Below are 25,358 nucleotides of genomic sequence, written 5' to 3'. Positions count from 1 at the left end.
TTTCCTCGCTGCGCGCGAAGTTCTGCTTGTACGTGGCGGGGGCTCAGCAGTGAGGCTCGTTTCGAAGAATGACCCGGCCAGTGTGGGTTTGCTCTGGAACGGGCCCTCTCGGCCCGGCTCAGCTGGCAGCCTTTTCTCTGAGTCTGCAGCAGGAGGGTCCAGACAACGGGAAAGGTGACGCAGAGGCCTTCCAAGCCCCTAACACTGCAGGCGACGGGGCAAAGGAAAAGTGGGGAATGTGGTGAAGGCAATGGGCTTGTTCCCAGGCCCCAGACACGGACGTCGCTCTGAGCCAGTCGTCTCGTGTGCCATCTGTTGAGCCCCGGCCCAGCAGGTCCCCCAAGGGCTCCCCGTTGCACACAGAGTGGGCTTCGCAGCCCAGGGTGACTCATGGCTGTTTCATGACATTTCAGACGCACCTTAAACGTATCATGTAAACGGATACAGTACCTCTGATTTCCTTTCAGCCTGAAGTATGGAATGTGGGATGCCTAGAGGGATGTTTTTTTTTTCAAGCCTGTCTGTGACGTAAAACACAATTTGTTGGTTAAGAATAAAGACTATTTCATGAACAGGGAAGAAAATGATGTTCAGCATGGGCGTTTCCTGAAAGTTGACTATTGCTTAACTCTGTCAAAGAAAATACTAAAATCTGAAATAATTTGAGTAAATAATGTCAGGGGGAGTAGTTCAGTGTTTTAGAGCAGCGAGTTACAACTATTTGATCCTCCCCCCCCACACACACACACAGTCATCTTTTGAGAAATAGTTTCCCAGGCTGGTAGGTTCTGAAAAAAAAATGCTTCTGAAAATGTTTCCCCTAGTTTCTGAAAACTTGGCAAACAACCGTCAACACAAGAGCAACAACAAAATAGCGCCAGGCACACAAGAGGAAATTAAACTCCTGAAGGCCCAGAATTCCACGACAGGGAAAATGTTTCAGTTCTGGGGAGTCGGGGGGTGGGGGCTGAGCTGCCCTCCCCAGGAGAAGTTTTATTCTTACTCGGCCCTCTCCTGGGACAAAGGAGAAGGAGAGCTGCAGCGGCGGCAGTGGCAGTGGCGCGGACAGGCCCCTCCCAGATCCCAAAGCCAGGGCCGCGCGGCGCGGAGACGAGGGATGAATAGGACAAGCCAGTGACCTCAGGCAGAAGGAATGTCCCTGTTTGTACAGGCCTCCCGGTCCTTTAGGAGCAAGCTGCCGCTGGAACGGGGGGGATTGTGTGCAGCTTGCTGTTTGTCTTCCAGCCCCCGAGTTTGTCCATTTGACGTTTTGGGGGGTCTGTAAGCGCACGTTACAGACCTCGCCGTTTCCTTCGTCACTCTCCGTTTTTCTTTTCAGCTGTTTCTGAAACAGAAATCCCTTTGTTTCTCTTGCGCAAGATAGAGAGGTAACTGAGCAACTGTATTGCTTATAGAAAAACTGGCTCTAAAATGGTTTTTCTTCTGCACCTAATGTCTTGCATGATCTTTTGCACAAAAGCAAATCTTTCTTTAACTTATGTATTTCTACATATTCTAATCTGTTTGCAAAGTGTTCGGTAACTCAAGATGACATTTAGGCCTTTAAGAATCCACTGTGATCTTTGAACAACTAATATGTATTAGTAGTGAATCTACTTATTGCTTACTGTATAATGAGTAAGTGTCTAAACATGTTTAGACACCACAAAAATGCATTCGTCATCTCTGTATGCATATGGTGTTGTATTGGAAGAAACAGAATTCAGATTCAGAATGTCAGTGGTAATGATAGTGATCTCACCGTTTCCTTCAGCAGTCTAGCTGTGTTATATGTTCAGTAGCCATGGCGATGCTCAGAATTTATTGACTCCACCTTAGTGCAGTGCAGACACCACTTCCCTTTATCTGCATAGTTGTAGAAATTGGCAGTGCAAACACAGCATCTGAAAGTAGCATTCCTTTCTGCCAATAAAAAGGAACAGTCATGATCTCAATAAGGATGCCCCAGGTATTGTTATCTAACCCAGCCCAATTTATCTGCTGTGCATTAAGTCCTGCGCTGTGACAGGATGAACTGTTAGCATTTTTTGGATGCTGGTCACCCTAGGCTGTATTAGACATTTGACTGGGGATCTCGTGCGGATCGATGGAGATTGTAATTAAAAGTGTCTCGCCATCTCTGGTGCCAGCTCCGTCTTGCACTGGCTTAGTGGGTCACTCAAAGCAGATTGTGCTGCTGGCAGCAGGTGTTGAACACTCTTACATACAGGCCCGCACACTGGCGCTTGGCATGTGGGGAGCAATCCACCCATGGAGACGAGGGCGTTTCTGACTGGAAGAGGGATTCTGATTCAAGCTAGACCACGAGATACTCCTTGTTGACTGTAAAGAGGAGTAAGCAGGCTATATCAGCGGGGAACCTGCGAGACCAAGAAATAGCCTGGAAAGTAAACCGTCTCCAAGCTGCTTGAGTGGTATAGCAGTGGCATGATCGCTGCAGCCGATGCCCTGCTCCCACACCCCACACATTTGCGTACGAATTTGCACACAGCTAACGCTGAGATCATCGTTGAGATTACTTGACTCGACTTGCTTCTCAACCCGTTCGAGACTGTTTAGTCAGCTTTACTGGAAGTGCAGAAGACTCTGAAGTGAATGGAGTTCAAAGTCCTTTCATATAGACGCCAGCCTGAGGTGGCAGACTGTCAGCTGTTTAGTTCTCCTACCAAGCCCTTTCATGTTAGAGCAAAACCTGGTCACTGTAATATACATAATGGGTGAAAACACAGGAGATCCAGCGGCCCCATGCCTCTGTTTATTTTTGACTCTTAAGGTGTAATGATTTAGGTGCTGTTTTACTGTCAAAACTACAGAGATATGACGAGGCGAGGGCGGCTCATTTTCCTGTCCTTCATCTTCTCAACTTCTGTTCCCAGGGAGGAGATTGAGGGGGAAGGCCTTCTACAACGTCAATGGCAAAGTTTACTGCGAGGAAGATTTCTTGGTAAGTTGTGTCCTTTTCAGTGGCTAGGCCTCAGTCGGTTCTTCACTGGCTGCCTGTCAGTGTAAATAATACTGGTGGAAGTGTGCAGCGTTGCACAAGAAAACAGTGACAGAGAGATCATTTGAGCACCCCTCTTACCAGCTGTGTTTCAGCAAAGCATTCTTGCCCTTCATAGTGAGCCCAACATTGTTCTTGTACGAGTTTGCTTTAATGATAAAAATCAAAACAGGGGAAATGAATGCTATTAAATCGCATTATTAATCTAACTAATGTTTCCCTCCCAGAGGGAAGTAATTATCCCATTATTCATCAGAACTGGAAACAATGAGATGTGGTGGGAAACCACAGCAAGAGGGTTTTGTAGCGATACTGTACATCCTTCCAGTGCTGTGGAAGCTGGTTTTCAAGTGACACGTACACACACGCAGGATTGCAAATGAGATCTAGAGCTCTGTAAAAGTTTGTACTGGTCTGTGCCACGCAATTAGAACCACAACCAGCATGTCCTACAGCAGTCATATTTTAGCCCCCCAGAATGTTTCAATCAGAGTTATCTAGTAAAACATTAATAGCAAGAGCTTTTAAAACACAATCTCTGAATAAACCTTTTGTGAGTGAATTTTGGCTTCATTTTGGAATTGTAGTTAATACAACATGTGTGTGTCATCACAACCATTAATAATTCTGGATCTTGTATAATGAAGCTGATAGTTCAAAGTTCAGTTTGCAAGATTTCATTATCTTGACCAGACGGATCAACTTGATTTGGTTTGAAATTTTTAATTATTTTTAATATATTACATGTACAGCTGTGGATTGCCCCAGGATGTAGACCTGATATACAGTGAGGTTGGGCAATATTAGTGTTGTGAAATACTTTTTTAATAGTTGTAGATTCTGGAAGCTTTTACCATGTATGTATGAATAAGTTGTGCACTCAAGTTACCTCCAGATTACATCAGACGTGCCTTGTTCTCTAAAGTCAGTGTTTTTTTGCAGTAACCTACATCTTACCTCACCAGTTGATACAAATGTCCTTTTTGATTTAAATTTGAGTTCTAATGAAGGACTTGTGATGAAAAGGAGTTTATCGTCTGCGCGACTGATCTTATCTATCAAATAATATCGATGTGGTGTGTTTTCGGAGGCCATGGAGACAGCTTACTTTAGCTTATTAGACCCCCTGTCTGCTGGATACACAATCTACAGGGAATGGATGAAAAAGCATTGTTTCCCCTGCTAATTAGTGAGTATCCAGCCCAACCCCATTATCACATGCAAGCCAGATGGCGTGCCTGTGGGGCTCTGTGTAACAGGATTGCTGAATTAGCCTTCGTAGGAGCTGCTGCTTTTAATCAGGCAGTGCTGTCCACTTAAACAGGATGTCCACCTGCTCCCCCGGCCCCGACAGGTTGTGACCTTAGTAGTAAGCTGTCCAGATGGCCGGCCTCACTGCTAAGCCCAGCAATTGGCCAGCTTGCTCTGCCCATAACCGCAGGATGCAATCTCCGTGCTTGACAGGGGTTGGAGCTGGGAGGTGGCGGTGATGGTGGGGGGAGGGGTGCTTTTGGCCCTTTGTCTGCTCCCCGTCAGGGTAGGTTTGCACAGGTGGCAGGGCCTCTTCCCATGCAGTGGCTTATCCCTGGGAGACAGGCAAGGGGAGCTCAGCTGTGAGGAGATGAAAGGGGTTTCTCGTTGTGCGTCGGGCTGAGGTCGTGGTTCTGGGTGCCTCCGCTTTGAAGAAGAGGAGTCAGATCGTGTGCGTTTTCTGCCAGATGTAGACAGAAGGAAATGTCAGGCAATATCTTCGACTTTTGCAGAGTCTCACATTATACACTGGACAGTAGCACCCCCTGTAGGTGCTGTGTTATATAGGGGATTCTAATGCAGTCAAGACTGACTACAGGTTGACTGTTGCCTCAGAAGAGTTTAGTATGCCCGTGCTTTCACTACCCAGCAGTATCGCCATTCTCATCCATGACAAATTAAGGGACAAATGAAAAATAGGACAAAATACACTATTCCTTATTCTAATAGGGATGTACAATACTGCCAGGTGGTCATGTATGCACTTGCTTTGTGATATCTTACAACTTTATTTCAGTCAGAACCTGAGTATCAGTGTAATACTCTTTAAAGACCCACACAGGAAATCTCATTAAGGACTGGATTCAGGAAGTAAAGCACTTGGCATCTTTTTCTACAAAAAAGTGAGTTTTAAAGAATAAAATAAAGGAGTCTTATTGGTCAATACTGTGTTCACACACCAGTTTGACAATGAATGGGTTTGCTGTGCTTTTAGACCGTGATCTTCTCTGCTACTGTGTTCAACCTGTGTTATATACAGGCACAGCGCAGCTCCTCGGTTCTCTCCACAGTCCAGGCCTCTGGTGGGCATCGTTGAAATGCCTACAGATACTTGAACTCAATGTAATGAGTAATAATAATGTACATTTATGCATTATCTTCATTAAACAAAAACCTGCGGCCGATTACACGCTGATCCTAATTTTCTTCTCCTTTTTTCCTACGTGTCCTGCAGTATTCTGGTTTTCAGCAAACAGCAGACAAGTGCTTCGTGTGTGGCCACCTCATCATGGAAATGGTAAGAGCCATAAAACAAGACCGTGTTTAATAGCCCACAGCTCACAGTTTAGTGCACCCCTTGGCTTTTTGACCTGTCAGATGGGGCTCTCCAGTATTGGAAAGATCCCAAGTATAACACAGTATTGGAAAGGAAGTCATCTGCAGCATGTAATTAGTTTTTCCTATTGCTTTGTGTTCAGTTTGATCTATGTGAAGCATAGATGAAAATATGCAGGTCATTAAATCAGTGGTGTTCAGTAGTAGTAGTAGATCAGTGGTTCAGTCAGTCAAGTGATGTTTTAACTCCTTTCCTCCGCAAGTAATTTGATACACTGCCCTTTGCACTCGGGCCTCCTGTGCCGAACAGCACCCTGTCTTCAGGGATGGGCAGTGAGCAAGAATAATGGAGTCTGCCCTGCTGGGATCTAACTCCGGCTTCTCTCCGCAGATCCTGCAGGCGCTGGGCAAGGCCTATCATCCTGGCTGCTTCCGCTGCGTGGTCTGTAACGAGTGTCTCGATGGAGTCCCCTTCACCGTCGATGTGGACAACAATATCTACTGTGTCAAAGACTACCACACGTGAGGCTTGAGGGCAGCTCCCTGCAGCAGCTTAGCGATCTGAAAAATCCTGCAGAGTTTCGTGACCTTTAAAAGAAACCCAGAGGTTGATTCACAGAACATTTTGTTCTTAGAAATAAATGCTTCTGTTTTTTTTTTTTTTGACCCTGTGTACAAAAGCCGAGAAAAGCATCAGTGCTTGCCACAAACCAAATAATTACGTTTTGTGCAAGGTTTTAAGGATCTCTTGTTAAATATACACCACAGTACATAGCTTGGCTCAGCCTTATCTCTCTGTGCTGCTATTTCCATATTCCCCTGCTGTTCATTATGTTCTCAGGACTTAGGACTTGTGGCTGCTCCTAGTGTCTGGCTGAAACCAGTAAGCAACAGGTCTTTAGCTAACAAGTGCTTGACTTGAGAATCTTCCTCTTGAATTGCATCTGAGAACCTGAAAGTGTATAGCAATTTTTAAATCCCTAGGCCCCTTCTTTTTAGCGAGTGTCTTTTTAGTTTCAGGGTGCTATATTTATTATTTTATTGCGCTGCCTTTTCATTTAGTCAGTGTCAGAAAAGCAAGTGGTTTTTTTTGGCTTTAAGAAGCTGCAATAGGATTGTGTGCTCTGGAGAAAGGTTACCAGAACAGCTGCGTGTTAATGGAATGCACAGACACAGAGGTGCTGTTCACCACTCTTGACACTAGACATGAACCAGCCTGCAGTGGGAATGGAATGATGAATTAACATTCTCTCAGAACTCTCATCCCACACTTGCTTGTATATCTAATCATGATGTCCATTTTCTTTCTCTCTTCAGGGTTTTTGCTCCGAAATGTGCATCCTGCAACCAGCCTATTCTTCCTGCACAGGTACTGTGCCCTTGCCCGTATCATGCTGTGTTGTTACAGGCACGACTACTGCTCAGTATCTGATGAATCCCAATAGTCGGGTCTGTTTGCTCTCTTGCCTTATTTCACACATATCACTTGCTTAAACGACAGTGACATCCTAATAGCATGCCACTCAGGTCCTAAACAACACAAATGCTTTCCAGAAGTAACTTTTATTCTAAAGGCATTACCCTTTATTGGCTGGAGCCCATGGTTGGCATTAATGGTTGGTGTTGGTATTGCCTTGCAGGGCTCTGAGGAGACGATTCGGGTGGTGTCGATGGACAGGGATTACCACGTAGAGTGCTATCACTGTGAGGTAAGCCGCTGACTTCCGCGCTGCCTGCAGGGAGTGTCCTTCTCCGAGCCTTGCGAGACGCCCGTCGCATCTCGAGTGAGCTGTGTTGTCTGTTTACACTCTCCTGTTGTCAAGGAGAAAGCAGCCCGCGGCGCCGGTGGGTGGCACACGCGGACGCCCGGCGTGTAACAGCACAATTCCCTGGAGCGTGAGGAGAGACAGACTTTTACCGGATGGCTTCGGTTTTTGTTTTTTAGGCGTTTGAAGCCAGAGAGTTTTGTTAATCATTAAATGAATGCCTGCTAGTCAGCTTTGCGTGAGTGGGGATTTCATTGTTGGAAGTAGGGGCCACCTTCCACCTGCCTGGACCAGGAGCTGTGCTCGCTATCGGTGCAGAAATCAGCTGGCCTCCTTCTTTCTGTCTCCTTCCTTCGGTTCTGATCCAAAAAAGCTATGATTAAGGGTTCAGCATGTTTTAAAACTGTCTGGGTTCTAAAACTGCTGTCTCTTATGCTTCAGCAGCCCTTTTTCGAATAAGACCTGCTGTTTTTAAAATAGTCACCTTCGCCTAGAAACAATCTGATCATTCATAAGTATTTTTTTTTGTCCATGGAGTAGGCAGAAGACTTTTCGAGGAGAAAACCTGGTAAAAAGTAGTCCTCTCTAGCCAGGTCACATGATTGCATGACATCTGCCCGGCCTCTTCACAGGAATTTTGTGAAGTCAATTTTAATTTACTGCCAAGATGTCCAACATGAACACTAATTCATCCATCCTAACATGTGTGGCCGCACAGGGTGAAGTGTAGAAATTCTAAGGTGGTTTGCTTGCAGCCATTAGCTCTGAAACTGTATCCAGATGACATTTAAATGAACTGTAAGTTTGAGTGAAGAGTGAGCAGAATAACATTAACTTGTCAGGTTGCATTGCGTGTTGATCAGTGAACAGGATAAATGAACTACATACACGCCAAACTTTGGCAGCCCAGCCTGACGTCTCTGTTGTGATGCCAGAAGGCTTTGCGTTACAGGCACTGTTTGGAGTTCCCCCCTCTTCTGCCACACCCGGACGTGTGAGAGGTGCTTAATTCATGAAATTAGGTAGAAAAAAACAGGAAAGCAATCCAACCACAAGCCTCAAAGGTGCTGCAGAATTTGATTTGATGCTTCAGAAACCTCTTGAATAGATGAGTGCATGCGCATAAACTGTGTTTCCAGCCGAAGGCTCAAGCCCGTGTAGGGGTTTTGTGTTTGCAAGGCAGGAAAATCCCATTCTGAGTGTTTCTGTAGCCTAGAGGCTCATTGGAATTTGTTTTACGTGGATATAGTAATGCTAATGTCCCAGTTTGGATGAGATAAGCCTATCCAAAATGTGGCTGTTTTGATTATGCTCATATGAGGTCATTAGCAGCTGTGTTAGCCCTCATGTCCAAGTGGACGTTTTTAGTACGTGAAACTCAGATGGTCCTGTTTTCAATATGTTTTTCAGCCACCTCTGAATTACCAATATCACTTGGAACAGTAGTAGGACCATTGCTTTTCCTAATTTATACCCGCATTCTGGTGTAGTTAGTAAACTAATCAGGTTTGCAGAGGATAGCAAGATAGGAGGATTATCAGGCACTGAGGACTTGCAAGAAGATTTAGACTAAATTATAGATTGGGTGAACATCTGGCAGATGACATTCAAAATACACAGCTACAGTGTGGTACATGCAGGTAGGAAAATATCAACTGTAAATATGAGATAGGAAACAGCTTGAAGAAGCTGCAGAGGAATAAGACAGGCATTGATGTTCAAACGTCGTTTACATCTTCTGTAAAACCTGGAGAAGCAAACAAATAGCAAACTGTGCTAAGATATAGATTTGAAATGTAGAATTGAAATCGGGGAATTTAAAATTAAAATTATTCAATGCACTAGTTAGATCTAATTTAGAATTTTGTGTACAATCGTGGTACCCAGGCTTGAAGATACGTCCTGCACTGATGGACTAAAATAATTGAGTGTATGGGGGATACTGATCCAAGTTTTCAGAAACCACAAAAGTATTGACTGGGTCAAACCAGAGGTGACAATATTGAAACTGAGAAGAGGACGAACACTAAGGGTTCAGAGCCTCTGGAGCATGTTGCTAAATCTGACGCTCGGACCTCTTCCAGACGCTATGAGCTCCTGAGATCCATTCACGACACTGGCTGGGCTGAATGTCCTCCTCTCACTGATCTCTCATATCTCCAGCCCCAGTCCTCACCACCCTTTTCATGGGCACTTTTACAGAAGCAAAAATAGTGAGAGAACCTGACAGTATTTATAGTTACAATTAAAGACCACTAAGAAATTGTACATGAACCCCACTGCAGTAGAGGCTGCCGTCTAGGTGAAAGAATGGCTGCCTTTTTTTAGTTGTTTTTGCCCGAGAGAAACACACAGGGAATAGTACAGTATTTGCAAACTCCTGTCTTCTAGCTGGAGACAGGCTTGCGTTTCACTAAGAGGACTGTTACACTGAGTGAACAGCTTTTCCTGGACCGCTGCATACAGCTTGTCATCTGCAGCAGTTTTCTATGCCTGTAATCCTGTCTGTCAGTACTCTCCTAATTAGCAATAAAGTGCTGGCCTCGGCAAGCTAGGCACTACATTTTTGTGCAAAGAATTCATCACAAGGTGTGTAAAACCAAGCCTCTTTCACTTCAAAGGAAGCGAAAAGTATATTTGGAAGTTAGCCAACGCCAAAGTGTCAGAAACATTTTTCAACACACTTGAGACGGCAAAAAGCAAGAAAAACACTTGAAACTGTTCGGCCCCGAATGCAGTACGAAGTAATTAATCCCACAGATATATGAAGCCCGTAGGTTTCCCTTCATTCCAGTGGAGGTACTGGTGCTGCTCCAGCTCTGTTCACGCTGTATCGGTCACATGACCCTGCTCACAGGGGGTCAGAGCCCTCATCTGGAACCGGGAAAGAGGGCGTCGTGGGCTGGAATGTGGGGGATGTGAGTGGGCTGCCAAAAAGCTCCGAGACAGACACCAAGCAAAGACGAGAGTCCTGAGACCAGACTCTCGCTGTCCATGACTGAGGAGCTCCTGCCCGAGGTACGTGCTGGTGGTCTCTGACGATCGGTCTCCCCTTCCTGTTGCTGTTCTTCAGGACTGCGGGCTCCAGCTGAACGACGAAGAAGGCCATCGCTGCTACCCGCTGGAGGGCCACCTGCTGTGCCACGGCTGCCACATCCGCAGGCTGAAGGTCCAGGCGCCAGCCCACCTGGCGCCCAGCTACCCCCTGCATGTGACCGAGCTGTGAAGCGGGCGGGCAGAGCCGGGCGCCCAGGCCCCCTCCCGGGCCCAGAGAGCCAGAGCCGAGAGGGACGAAAAGGGAAAGCGATGCCGGGCATCACGTGGCGAAGAGAAGAGTGCAATGAGCTGCCTTGTCTCTCGGCGGGGGGGCAGCAGCCTCTGTGTCTGCCGGCACGCCGCGGAGGAAGCCTCGTCTCCTGGACTTCTAGAGAGGCACGGGGCGCTCTCACCGCCTTCGCTGCCGGGGAGGGGAGGCGAGGGGGCTGCAGAGATTCTCCCTCGTTTTCCAGATTTTTGTTTTTCTCTGAATAACAGTGACCCACGTGCCACCCGAAAGGATGTGACCGCCTTCGGGCTGCTATCTGCGCTCGTGTGCTCTTCCAGCACGGTTCGGGGGCCTCACTTGAAGCCCACTCATCGCCAGTCTGTAACAGGACGGGGAGTGGAGTGGAGTGGGGGGAGACTTTGTTTTTCCTATTCCTTCATGACTGAAGATTTACGCCATGAAGCATATGCTGCTTTTATGTGTAATCTTACTGTATCTGATGCACAACGTGGCTCCGGTTAGCCATGCCCTGACAGCTGCCTTACAACTCTCGCCAAGAGGAACCGCTGTAACTTCAAAGTAGCCATTGTTCAGGAGTCTCGCACTTGGAGACCTGCTTCTCATTCCTTGTCTCTGTAGTACATTGTAGTCCAGATACTGTCCTACTGGCTATGCAAGGGAACTGTACGTCTGTATGTTACTGTGCAACATTCCACTGTTTGTCGACTTTTGTTTTATAAGAGGGCCACAGCCCTGCATCGTGTTGCCTGTCCCGTTTAATACGGGACAATTGTATTAATTCCAGTTACCTTGACTTCAGCAAAACAGTGGTTTTAGCATATATTATCTAAAAGATTTACATGCAGTGTCTTAATAATGATATTGTAACAAGAGTTAGATGTACATAGACTGTACAATTGTTTTTATATATATTTTGCAGAAACTTTTACAGAATTCAAGTTAGGAATCTAGAACCATAGTTTTTTATGTTGTTGCAGCACAATTACTTATTACAGCAGAGTCAGAGGCCAAATGACGTGTATTGATGAGCTGTAAATGTAACACATAGTCTTAATCTACTGTATGTTAGCGGACAAGAGTTTTGCTTTTTTTTTTAATCCTAAGCCATGTTAGGCTTCCTTAAATTCCTGGGCATTTTCTATGGCGATCTGCAGGCCTTGGAGACTATTTGCTCACGTATAAGTATTTTCAATGCACTGGTTTGTAACAGGAGAGAACCCAAATTTACACAAGACTTGTGTCCTTCAAGGTTTCTCTTCCTTAAATGGCACAAAGATGGCTCTCGACGTCAGCAGTTTTGGAATGTCCCTGTATAAGACACACAGGAGACATGAATTGTAGTGCTCTACCTTGGCTGGGCCCTGAGGATGTTCAGTATTTAATTTAATAGTAATCTAATTTATTAATTCCTCCAAGACGTGTGTCGTAGAGTGGTGGTGCCCAGGCCGATACTCCCTCCTGCTTTCAGTCCCCGTGTCTCCCGTGTCGCCTGCTCTCTTTCATCCTCAATCAGACCATAAATGTGGATTCTGACAAGCAACTCTTTTTGTGTCCAGTAAAAGGTTGTTTATCTTGCGAGTGCTTCTCGGTACTACTGAATTTTGACATTGAACTGCTACACCGATTACAGGACCCTTTAGAAGGAAAGAAAGGTAAAGGAAAAAAAGCACTTTTATTTCTGACTTCTCTATAACAGATTTCATTTTCTTACTTGTTTTGTGTAAGTGGGGCCCACACACGTCCACCATGATCGGCAGTTTAAAGCGTCATCGCATTTACAAATCCATGTTTTATTTCTGCATTAATTACATAAAACCCCAGTATTTAGGTCTCGTGGCCATGATTTTCAACAACAGACAATTCAGTTTTACTTTTATTCAATTCGCAGCTGCCTCTTAAAGTTCAAGCAGTTTTGTTGAATTCATTTAATTAAGCACACTTAAAACACAGCTATGCCGCTCTTCTTTTTAAATGGTATACTGAAAGGTAAAACTTAAGATGTGGTTGTTGTAAAAAGGCACAATATCCTATTTTGTTTTATCTGTCAAAAATGTCTGTCTTCAAATGCAGAACAGAAAAACAGACAATTTTATGAAGCATTCCACTCCTATTCAAGAATAATGGACCAATTTTAACTCTACAGTATAGGAAATATTTTGATTCCCTATTTGTATATCATGTAACTAGTTTACCTGTACAGAAATGTAAGTTAGCTTGTTTTACTGTACTGTCAAAAAATCCATTTCAGGCAAACAAAATTTAGCTGTTTTCTCTCCTGTAAAGTAGTTCTCAAAAAAAAAAGACGTGTGACAAACTATTTTGCTGTTCGGTGTTATATCCTAGATGGCTCACAGAAAAGAGAGACGGGAATTGTAGATTTATTTATCTAAATATGAAAAATCTAAAGTTATTTAATGTGTTAAAAGTCAGAAGTGTCATTTAACCTTAGATGATATAATCTGCTTTTTTTTTCAATAAAGAGGTTTTGTAGTTAAATTATATTTTTGTGATTTGTCTGGTGTCTTCAGCAGACCTCATATTTCTGTGTCAGATGCTTGCAGTCTGTGTGTGGCCACAGGTTCGAGCCAGGGTTATGTCCCTAGTAGTTGCACACAGCTGGCAGAGCACTGTCCAGGAGGGGGTCTGGAATTTGCCACTCATGGTGCACAATACGGGCCCTGGGGTCCCGTCTGTGTGGAGATTGTATGTTCTCCCTGTGTTCGCGTGGGTTTCCTGCGGGTGCACCAGTTTCCTTCCAGTCCAAAGACATCCTGGTAGGTTAGCTTGGGAAATTTGCCCTAGTATGTCTGCGTCTGTGCCTCGAGATAGACTGGGGTCCCATCCATGGGCCTGTTGCATGCTGGGATAGGCTCCCACTTCCTCGCGACCCTGAACTGGATGAAGCGTTTAGTTGTCTTGGCTCTTGATGAAACTTCTGTGGCTTCTGCAGGCCTGGACTGCAAGAGACTGAGGTACACCTCTCCTCCAGCTAGTACTCCATCTGCTGTGGACCTCACAATCAGGATTGTTCAAAGTCTTCTCTTTCCAGGACTAAATTGTAATATTTCTTTTAGCCTATCTGTGTAGGACATTCATTTGAGTCCTTCTGATTAGTGCTCTGCTTTGAACTGATTTCAATATCTTTCTTGTATATTGATGACCATAATACACACATTATTCTAAATTATGTCATACTAGTGTATTGTATAATGTTATAGTTACATCTCTTGATTTAAATTCACTTTTTAACATGTTATACATTCTAACATTTATTCTGATTGCCTTTTTATTGCTTCCCAACATTGGCTAATTAAAATATTGTCAACATAAACAACTACTCTTGAAGCGCAGTGTTGCCCATTTTACATCAGTAATTAGTTTTTGCTGCCGACATCTAATAATGTGTAGTTGTACAGTTTAAACAACTTGCAGCTGCCCAGTCTTGAATTTCATTTAATACTTATTTTTTAGCAGCTTCTACAGTGTTTGTTATCCGTCCTAGTTAGGTTTCAACTGTACTTTGCTAGTATACCAGAATGCAAAGCATTGGAATAAACCAGGAAGAGCAGATATCTGAGGTAATCTACTAATTTAATCCCAATTTTTGAGCATTTAAACCTTGCCTGAACTCTGCATTTCCAGTTTTTAATCCAGGTAAATGTATTATCTTGACCACCTAAAACTGAGAATCTTAATGAGAAACATTATCAGAAGCCTTCTGGAAATGTAAATATACCGTCTAATATACTTTTTTCCATTACTATTGTCCAAAGAACTCAGCTAAACATGAGTTTTAGTTTTCTTCTAAATCAATGTTGATTACCCCCCTACAGTTACCATACAGATGATCCACTGACTTCTGCCTATTACTTCCATAACCTTGCATGTAGTCAAAGTAAGACCTCTGCCAGACCTCTATAGTTACTTAGTACTGTAATTCTAGAATAAACATCTCAAAACACTGCTGGAAGTTTTGTTGCCCAATTTAAAAGGTTTCAGACAAAATTTAAAATTTTAACTTTTCTTTTTTGAGGTTCAGATGCTCTTATGCAACATTAAAACTTTTCAAACTCTGAAAGCAGCAATATACTTGTCCTGTTACAGTTCCAAGACTGTGCTTTCTAATAGTTTCTAGTTCAAGAAGGGGGATTCCCAGCAGGAATTCTTTTCCCAGGCCGTTGCACCTTTTTCCTGTTGCCTTAGTGGATTAGAGAGCTTCTCCAAGAATGAAATCAGACGGTTTGTGTAATTATGGGCTATAATTAAATGCCAGCACGCATGCATAATTTGTGTGATTGTTGGCCCTCTGGAAACACATCAACACACCACCCTATTCTCTGTCATCCTTTTCACTGTGGAATTAGCTTTGTAAAAATAGCATTTATAAAGAATGTCTCAGCAATATCACGCCAATTATGTTCATATAGCAGCCTGTTACGTTGAGGGATTGTGGGAGTCTTTATACACAATGAGAAAGGGGATCAGACAGCTGTCGTAATACGTGAGGTTCATTCATATGCAATTCATATTTAATGCTAGCGCCAGAGGAGGGAGGGCAAGTTTTATAGCCTTAAAGAATTAGCTAAACCAGCCTCTAGATGTCTAGTCTTCAATACCCCAGTGCTCACTTAATAATCTACCTGCTCAGGTTGAGCTGCTGTGTACAGTCGTGATTCCTAGAATATACAGTACATAGAAATGTGAACGTCTCATCGCCTTCCGTGTTTTCTTTAACGTCTGGAACATGAGCAGGATTTTGTCATGAAGTTAATAAACTTGAACAAGTTTGTGTCTGCTTTGTCTCTCCACAAGATGGAACACCTGTGATTTTAAGAGCACAGGACTAGAACCAAAGTCAAATTCCAAAGGCTTCATTTTATTATATATTATATAGAGAGAAGCTTGGTTTTAGAAAAAAATAAGAGAATGAAGAAGGAACTTTTAAGAAAGCTGCAACCTGATTTTAAAAGTCGTAACTAGAATTTCAATTTTTAACCCTGATTACTGGTTAAAGTAAATCACTACATCTCAGCATTTTAAATATAAAAATTGATGCAACACATTGGATACAAATTATTTGAAAGCTCCTTTCAAGAAATGGGTGGATGTGATCTAAAACTAGAAACAAAGTGTCAAGTGACACTAATACCTGTGTCTACAGCTCTGATTTAGTGAATGAATAGTGAGTTGAATCAGCTTGTACGTTGTTATGGGGGCAGCTCAGGGACCCCAGTACTGATAGAAATTTAGGATAAGGGATTCTTTTGCAACATAGTAAAAACTAAAGGGTCAGACTACAATCGGGAGACAAGATTTCTCACATTTCAGTATACAGCTGTTTTTATGTTTTAAATAGTGTACATTGCAAATATTTGTAGATGTTTTTGTGTGTCAGAAACTAATTATCCCTTAAACTTTTTTTCTTCATGATCATAACGATATTTTCCTGCTTTCTCCTTATAACTAGGTATCGCTCTTCGTAGCCCACTTTACCATTTGAATGCACCCAGTGTTTTTAAAACGTTTGTGGGGAATGACCAGCCATCAGTGCAGTATCCATTTTAATGCTTGGATCAACGTGGAATCAGAGAACACATACTGTACTCCCTAAGGACAACAGTAAATATCGGTAATAAAGTCAGCAATGTAATGAGACGCCAAAGATCTAGCTGAGCTCTTTCTCTAAGAGAGTATTTCCATGAATGCCACATTGCTTGAAACTTATTTTGGGACAGGGCAAAAACAAAGAACGTAGCACAAAAATCTGAAAAAAGCGGATATCCACTTTGGAATTCAGAAAATGTGGGAAGCATAAAAGCCACAGCACAGAGTGGCACTGAGGGAGGACAGAAAGAAAAACATTTCAGCGCAGGACTTGGATAAAAGACAAGTGAAAAACGTCATGTGAGTGCAAATAAAAAGATCAAAGATCCCAGAGGAAGGCTAGAATTCCATATCGGGCTGCTTCTTTACCGAATCAGCGCATTCTGCTTAATGAGAGTGTCACGGTCATGCCATTTTCGGTAGGATGTAAATGGACGTTGGGGCAAGCTCTAAGAAACAATAAAGCCTAGAATGACTTCCAAATAATTAATCCGGGTTAAGAGGATTGGTTTGGCCTGTGTTGTATTTGGTCATGGCTTGGAGATAACATCCCCTCTGCTGTTGAAGTACTGTGGTACTGTTGAACAACAGTGATTGTACCGTCGTCTTCAATGCATAAAAGAAACACAACAGTCCAGTCGACTAGATTCAGTATGATATTTTAGATATAGATTTGAAGCAGGGCAGCATGATGACGCAGTGGTTAGCATTGCAGTCTCACAGTGCTGGGGCCCTGGGTTCAATCCCAGACCTGGGATGCTCTCCCTGCATAGGAATGGGTTTCCTCTGGGTGCTCCAGTTTGTTCCCACAGTCCAAAGAAAAACTTGGGTTAATTAGCTTCTTGGAATATTGGCCCTGGTGTCAGTGTATGTCTGTCTGTGTTTGTGTCTACTGTACATATCTGCCCTGTGATGGAGTGCTGTGCCTGTACAGAGTGTCTCCTGCCTGGATGGGCTCTGACTCCTCTGCTACCGCGAGCAGGATGGAGCAGGCAGAAAATGGATGGATGTGAAAAGTGAAATCACAAAGTGTGAACAAAAATGCATTTCAGAGGATTGTGATAGGTTTTCAATGTGAATCGTGACCGCACAGTGAAAATGCTTGTATAAGTGCTGCAATCCTCGAGCATTAGCACAGTTCTGACTGCGCTGACATGGGACCTGGTCAGCCTGTGGGTGGAGGGTGGCTGTGGGACCTTCTGCCTGCTGACCTGCAGGACATCTCCAGAGGCCCTGACTATGGCATAGACTGTCAAGGGCAGAACCACGCTCATCTGTGAATAAACCGCCACGCTCTCTGCCACCATGTCAGAAGGCGCTGACTTCACCTCCCGGCTGTCAGCCTTACCCCTGGGCGGCCTCCCAGCGTGCTGATCATTTCTTGCAGACAGTGAACCTCATTCTGCTGACGCTCAGGTTGTTTATTCCTGGAATTTGTCTTAATGTTGCCTCTGCAGTCTGGAAGCCTGTACGCAAGTGGATTAGACAGCTGGGACTTTCTAAGGCTTGTGTGGAGACATCCTGTCTTCCAGAACATGGACTGACCCTCGCCGAGCAGAGAAATCCAGGTTCCTGGTTTGCTGGATTAGTCAGGACACTTTCAACTTTCAATCATACTGTAACGCAACGGGGGCTCAGGCGGGCGCCCTTGCCGCATCTGGTCGGCCCCATCCCGACTGGAGGCTCGAACCCGGGACTTCCGCGTCTCTCTGCAGCGACCTAGCCCCGTGAGCTAAAGAGAGATCTCTCCACAGCCCAGTAGCTGTGGTCCTGCTATCACAGGGAAGGGCGGTGACGTCACCCGCTCTGGTACGCCGGCTCTTACACACACTGCTTGTCGGCCGTAAGCGTTACAATACCAACAGCAACCAGGCGATCAGCCCGGCTCCCTGTGCTAATCAAAACATGCCTGCTTGGTTAGCTAATTAAGCTGATTCTTGATCAGTTTGATTTAGGTGATTTTAACTCATCTCAACTACCACTGAGGAACGGACTACTTTATAGATCACGTGACCTGAGCACAATATTTTATTCCCAGGAATAATACATTGGAAACGATCAGCATACCTGTCTGTTCTCAATTTAAATATTACACATGTGCCTAACAATGGGAAACCTAAGGCTGTAGCATTTTTAATTGAGCGTCAGTAAATATCACAAGGGGGGCAGGCTCGATCAGAAGGCAGAATGGCACGCACCTATGGAACACAAAACATAATTCACTAGGAATTACAACACCCAAAAATTAAGTGTATTGAAAGGGTTATAAAGCGTTTTAGTCACAATAAATATGGCTTAACCTGCTTGGTCGAGTGAGGGGTGACCGAGGGGCAGCTGCAGAGGGGGAGATGGGGTTGAGGCGGGGTGTACAAGATGAATATGAGGGAGAGAAGGGGGTTACATGTAGTATTTTTATTTTTTTATGTGTGAGGAAATGAATTATTACAAATGACTGACATCTGAGGTTGACTGGGCTTGGCTGTTGTCATCCCTCCCCAACTTGAGTTTTAAACCCCATTCAATGTATCCAGTCGTTTTCGAATGACTTTCTAATTGTTCCAAAATGTACACATTTACCAGGCAGGTGGAGAATGAGGGAGTATTTCCCGCTGTGTGTGTGCTTCAAAGACGTTCAAAAGAAAAAGTCAAGCATCTCCAAAGTGACCTGATTTTTTTTTTTTTTCGCGGAGCTAGAGGTCTCTTGGATTTGTGTGCGGCTCCGGGATTTAGGGCACAAAACAGTCTTTCTTCTGACGGAGGCTCCGCCTGGTGAATCGAGTCTGTATCAATGCAGGCGCTCTGTGTGCGACACACTCTTCCACTGCCCCCCGGGCACCTGCGCTGAGGTGGGCGGTATTTTCTTACACAAAAGAAAAAAAAATCCCCAGGAGCAAACTTTTGTTTTTCCAGGAGGTCGTGAAATTCCCTTCGCTCTTGCAGCGCAGTCTCTCAAATTACTGCTGGCCTCAAGTTCACGCAAAACAAAAACGGTGCAGAGGTTTAAGTCCAAGGTGAAACTCTACAATGCAATAGTTCCTCCCTCGCTTTTTACAGAATAAAAAAACGGAGACTTTTAAAGTGTTATTTTTACAGCGCCGGTTAAAAACAATAACAGCTGTGAAACTCCTTCCACGTCACGCTGTCGCCATCGTGTCTTGTTGTACATGTAAACGGAGAGGATTTCTGCTGGATGTAGAGTGAATAGGAGTAATGGAGAATCAAATGATAACAAAATAATTACTAAAAATTGATATAGGTTTACTCATCCTCAAATCAATAAATCAATCAGGCTATTGGATTTTTACAACAGATAAATACAACTCAGTTACATCTATGATACACCTGAAGAACGCTCCACAGCCGAACATAGTGCTTCTTTTCTTCTCTTTTCAGCAGGGAATAATCCTTTTCCTGTTTCTTTACATATCTGTCAGTCTGACTGGGTTGACTATCGCAGAGCTGCCTTGTCTTCTTCAATGCTTTCTGCTCCACTTCTCTTCAGCTACTCTGCTGATGTGCAGCAGAGGAACAGCAGAATGAGATCGCTTTAACTCTGTATCAGTTACAGAGAACCATTATTAACTGAGCGCTTGAAAAAACCCACAGAACCAAAGCGTCATTTTTCTTGTCCACCAGGCAGGCTTGTGTAATCAGGCAGGCCTCAGGCCCTGAGAGGCCTGTAAATACTCTCTTAAAAACACCTTCAATTTTAGCTTTAGGTTTTACGGTCTTCTGTTACATTTTAATACGTATTCTGGCTTTGACCTTACCAGTTAGTCACTTACTAATGAATTTAGGAAAATTCACTGTGCGAAAAAGAGCACTTTTTTTTTTGCTTATTTAAATTCTCTAAAGCAAGTGAGTCACAGTTCTATGACACCTGTGAATGAACTATGAGTGAAAATTGACTTGAATGGTAGTTTTTTACAAAGATAATAAATCAATGAAATTGTGTCATTTCGAGCACTTAACATATGGGGAAAGAACTCAGAGGATCTCAGAAAGGCTTGCCATGTACGCCATTCTACATTTTAGAATTCAATGCATAATAAAATGCATAGCGCTTTTGAAAATAACCATCTGGTCACCTAAATGAGCAAGTCATGTTTACTTCAGGAATCATTAAAGCTCAGATCATCCCCATTCCATCCACTTCCTGACCTCTTTATCCAGAGCAGAGCTGGGGAAGAGCTGGAGCCTCTCCTGACAAGCAACGTGAGCAAGGCACGACCCACCTTAGACCGTCCATCGCAGGGCTCACAAAGACACAGAGGCGCACACACTCACACCAGGGCCAGCGTGTCTTTGGACTGCGGGGGGGGGGGAAACTGGAGCTCCCATGGGAAACCCTGGCAAACACAGGAAGAACATGCCAACTCCAGGTGTGGAATTGGGCTGGCTTTCCTCCGGGTGCTCCACTTTCCTCCCACAGTCCAAAGACATATGGCCCAGCTGCGAGTGCGTGTGTGTGCGTGTGTGTGCCCTGCGATGGACTGGTGTCCTGCCCGGAGTGTACCCCGCCCTGTGCCCATTGCTTGCTGAGGTAGAGCCCGTCTCCCCACGACCCTGTACTGGATACTTTAGAAAATGGATGGGTTAAAATGGTGGTCGGTCTGAATAGTTTGTTCTGTTATCAGCTGTTTTTACATCTTTATGTTCTTATTGTAAGCAAGGTCTTGCTTATTGGTACCTAAAGTGTAACACAACCACAGCTTCATTACAGTACAGATCATTCACTGTGGTCATTTTGCACATATTGGCTATGAAAGTCAAGCTCAGGGGATGCCAGGTGACCTTTACCTTTGCCTACTGTCCTGTCTCACACCTGAAGAAGGCTCCACGGCCGAAACGTTGTGTTCTCTTTCTTCTTTTTTTCAGCATGGAGTAAACCTATTACTTGTTCCTTTCTCTAGTTAAGGTTTCAATGCCTTCACTGGTTAAAGCACTTCCTAAAAAATATAGCTCACATCTTTAACAGATTGACCTCACCCAGGGCTCTCTGGCTGTTCTGCAAAAACCCTTGTGAAATTCGCCATATGTGGCAAATACAGCTGTCCTCCCTCAAGGTGTGTTACCAAATCTAAAAATTCATCACTAACTACGGTATGTTGGAATGAAAAGTAATTCATTACAACGACAAAAAAAAGCATCTGTTATACAGTGGCAATTCTGAATTTGTATTGTCAGTAACCATTCATTCATCTGTCATTTAAGGTAGAGCATTACAGTTCAGTAACTGGAGTGCAAATTTCGGCGTGCCCCTAGGCTAGTGTTATTCCCTTCTCAAATTCATGCATTGCCACACGTTCAGTCTTGAAATATAGGAGCCATTTTCACATTTTCAGCTGTGTTTCTGGTCCTAATTCAGAAAATATTTTATTCTTTACCTGGACTTCCTTAATGCGTCTTGAACGTGCTCCGAAGTCTTTTAACGGCGTGGTGAGCTGAGCTGTCTAGGAGCTAGGTCTCACGTGGTGATGTGTAAATGTATATTTTAAAATAATTGATCATTTCTAAAAAGTAAACTTCGGTGTTTGTTCAGTTCGGGCTACCACGATAAGCAAATCTGGGTTTAATTCTAATAAAGACTTCTAAAGAGTATTCAGTTTTCTTGTTCTTCGTGAATTGAAGGTGCTGGTTTCATATCATCTGGAGGGGAAAAAACTGTTTCAGAGGGATGTTTCAGCGAAAAACAAGATGAAAGGTTGGACGAGGACCGGAGAAAGAGATTCAGATAAATACAGTCAGCTTCTGTTTCCAAACACAGAACTAACTACAGTGTTTTTTTGTAGGGTCTGGAACTTGTAAAATGAAGCTCTGTGGAGCTCCTGTCGTGTTTTAAGGAAGGCCTCGCAAGGTAACTTGACGTGTGTCGTTTCAGAAGACGATTTTCTCGTAAGGAACGCAGGCATACTGTATGTGATGGCAATGTCGTGACATGAAGAAAGATATCATGGATTCTTATATTTGTTTGTTGCTGCTCATTGGAAGAAGGAAGAGGGGGGTGGCAAAATGTTAAATATTTGCAGACTGAACTTGACACGTCTGTGCCCGCTGGGCAGCCCTTCCTGCGAAGTGATCACCTTGCGGAGAAACACGGCTGCTGGTATTCTAGCGAGCAGCTATCAGCTTGAATACAAGGAATGTTTCGTGCCCTTTGCGGTCTCTGTGTCAGTCTGGGGGTGAACACTACCACCTGTTCAAAGACTCAGCCCGTAACAGCCGGGGACAGCATTAGGCACTCCAAGGTTAGTTGCACATTCATCTTTCTTCAAGTGTTGCACCTAAGGGTGTTTTGCGGTAGACTGTGCAAAATATGTAGTATAAGCCTAACATTGATTTGCACGCATTCTTCCATGAGTCTTTTATTATAATTTTATTTTGTTAAAATAAAATAAAAAATGTTACGAATAAATGATGCGCACAATATAAAAGTACTGAAATTCATTTAGGTCACGTCATTTATTAGTAAACTGCATTGGATGATTGAGCTGCTTTTTCTGTAAGGTGTTCAGTTTCTTAAAAACCTTTCCAAAATAAGTTTACCACAGAAAGACTGGATCAACACCACTGCAGAATTCTAGCACCATTCCTGAAACAAAACTTCTACATTTTAAGGCAGTGCGCTTAGCAACTGTTGCTAAGAAGAAGGTCTCTCTTTTTTAACTCAGTCTTTTTGGTGTCTGGATTTGTTTTTAGTATCACAAGGTAGCCAAATTGACCCCTGTCCTCCATTCCTCCTCTTCAGAAGATTCCCATCCTCTTTCTCTGTAAACAGAGTCTATCATTTCAGCAGACAGGACTGCACCACACTTGGTTTTTGTCTCACAGAGCCAGTAGTTATATCACCCTGCATCTTACAGCTGGCAGCCCATTGACACTCAGCTGGTGTGAGCCTGGCCAGTACCTGGATGGGAGACCTCCTGGGAAAAACTGGATCTTTCTTTAATTGGAAGAGGCTTTCATGAGCTGTAATTCCTGCAAATGCAAGAACCAGGATTGCTTGGCTTTCAAAAGCACATTTTTGAACTTCACGATGGAGTTCACTATGCCGGTGTTGTCACTGTACTGGAAACAGATGGAAGTCTCCTCTGGAATTTGTACTTAAAAGGAGCAAATGATCAGACTGTCTTAATCATCAGGATTCTAGATTCTAGGGCATTAGAATGTCTCATAGAGGAAAACAATTTCAGCAGCTTCGAAAAGAAAGTGACTGACATAGCTGGTATAATTGTTTTTTCAAATCTGTATTGACTTGTTTTAATAAGATATGGAAGGTAGGATAAGTGGTTTAACTTTCTAACTTGAAATACTGACATTTCTTCACACTTTGATTAGAAGAGAAATTGCAGCAAAGCACATTGAGATCTTCTGAGCAGACTTCTGTTCCTGGCTCAGCAAAGCAAGTCAGTCTGAGCCTTGAGAACAGACGTTGTGAGCCCAAGACTTCGGTATTAACCCCGAAAAAGAGTTCCCCATGAAAAGGATTTCTGTCCACCCCCAGCCAAGAGCTTTGGAAGATTTCGAAAGAAATGAGGAATTAGGGGGAAAAAAAGATCCAAGAAGTTATTCTGTGGCTTGCAGGTGAGTTTGCACAGAGATTCTGTAGAGAAAAGGAGAAGGGCCGGGGTTAGGGGGATGAGGTTGTCTGGGTACAAAACCTCCTACAAGAAAAGGGAAAAAAAGACCTGCAGCTGAATAAACATGATATTACTTGTAGAGTGGACAGGCAAAAGCAAAGTGTCGCAAGACGTCCACAGCTGTCCGGTAGGTTGGCAGAAATAAACAAAACCCTCCTTTAACAAAACCGGATTGTTGGAGGGGTCAAGAAGGCCTGGCCTGCACGCTGGCAGACTTCACTGACAATGTCATATCCGCAAGCGCCGATGAAGCAGGGACCACCCAGAACCATAGCTCCCAGGGGTGGGGTGGGCGAGGGTTCTGTTGTAACAGCAGTATGATTTTTCCCACTATGGGCTTAAACTAACCTTTATATAACATTACTAGCCATGGGAAGCTGAAGTAGAATTCAACTCGATGGACTCTTTTGACTGCCCGAGGGGGTCTTCACTTTTCTTTACATACAAATGTAAAAAGGGGGCTGAAACCAAGAAAAATAAAATAAATTTAAAAAAAAAACAGCAGGCTTGTCTGAACTTGGTATGGCTCTGAAGATACTAAGAGTGGCTGTCACTATGAGAGCAATGTTGTTTTTCTGAACCTTGACATTTTTCTTCTCTGTCACGTGAAGAAGTGGATGTAAAGTACTTGGGTCGATGTTGGTGTGAGGCCACCCATGGCTCAGAGAATTAGTTTGGCAGATGTTCTTTGGAACGTTTAGTTTTGCCCACGAAGTTAGGAGTAGAGACTGTTATAAGAGGTAGGGACAACCCCCCAGTACTAACCTCACAGGAATATTTCAACAGCCTCGCTTGGTGATTGAAAAAAGTCTCCCCTCTGCTAGTCTCCCCTGCGTCTTGTGAATTTCAGGAGTTTTTGTTTTCTTCACTGACCTTTTAACCACCACTTACGTACAGCATTTCTGCTGAGAGAAGGGCAGCAGAGTGAAAACGTGTGAAAGAATGAAGTGTAGACAGTCGCTGAGAGACCACAAGTACAGGATTTAGTTAATAGGTTAGTTAATACGCACTAGAAGAATGTGCACAAACAGCAAAAGTGAATTTGTTTGCTTTTTAAAACAATTTTTTGCAGCAAGCACAGTGCCTCTGACAAGCACAGACTCTTCTCCCACACCGCACAGAATGTCAGCTTAGCACCGAAATGTTTCTTTTCAAGCTTGCCACAATTGTGCTTAACTACCGCTTTTGTCTTCCATTTCTTCTGCCAGAATCCCAAAAATGTTTTTTTTTTCCATTTTGTGCCCATTTTAGTGTCAACATGATGATAGCTCTTGCGGCAGGAGCCATTAAACATTTCATTGCTGTGGCTTTTTCATTCCTGCAATGCTTTTTCCTGTTTTGAACTAGTAGCTTCATGTCTGCCTCTACATTGACAAGTTTTTCCTCTTTTTTTTTTCATTATGGTGGTGATAAAAAGCCTTGTTGTCTTTATCTTGGAAAGAATGCATAGTATT

The 25,358-nt window shown here is 43.7% G+C and overlaps 1 protein-coding gene and 1 long non-coding RNA gene across 2 annotated transcripts in view; both read left to right on the top strand.

Annotated features, from left to right (window-relative positions):
* Window positions 1-13,159, top strand: part of wtip (WT1 interacting protein) — a 36,874-nt gene extending 23,715 nt beyond the window's left edge. The window contains exons 3-8 of the mRNA XM_088613544.1: window positions 2,898-2,965; window positions 5,508-5,570; window positions 6,000-6,130; window positions 6,926-6,977; window positions 7,249-7,317; window positions 10,448-13,159. Of these exons, the coding sequence (XP_088469670.1) occupies window positions 2,898-2,965; window positions 5,508-5,570; window positions 6,000-6,130; window positions 6,926-6,977; window positions 7,249-7,317; window positions 10,448-10,600 (536 nt within the window). The 3' untranslated portion in view covers window positions 10,601-13,159. The remainder of the gene's footprint in view (window positions 1-2,897; window positions 2,966-5,507; window positions 5,571-5,999; window positions 6,131-6,925; window positions 6,978-7,248; window positions 7,318-10,447) is intronic.
* A 6,486-nt stretch (window positions 13,160-19,645) lies between these two features.
* Window positions 19,646-25,358, top strand: part of LOC148644271 (uncharacterized) — a 23,836-nt gene continuing 18,123 nt past the window's right edge. The window contains exons 1-2 of the long non-coding RNA XR_015928619.1: window positions 19,646-21,968; window positions 22,057-22,512. This is a non-coding gene — a long non-coding RNA (uncharacterized LOC148644271). The remainder of the gene's footprint in view (window positions 21,969-22,056; window positions 22,513-25,358) is intronic.

This window comes from Lepisosteus platostomus, chromosome 20, assembly GCF_059453375.1.
Source record: "Lepisosteus platostomus isolate fLepPlt1 chromosome 20, fLepPlt1.hap1, whole genome shotgun sequence".
Lineage (NCBI taxonomy): Eukaryota > Metazoa > Chordata > Actinopteri > Semionotiformes > Lepisosteidae > Lepisosteus > Lepisosteus platostomus.
Note: the sequence above shows the minus strand (reverse complement) of the source record. Positions and strands in the feature narration are given on the sequence as shown.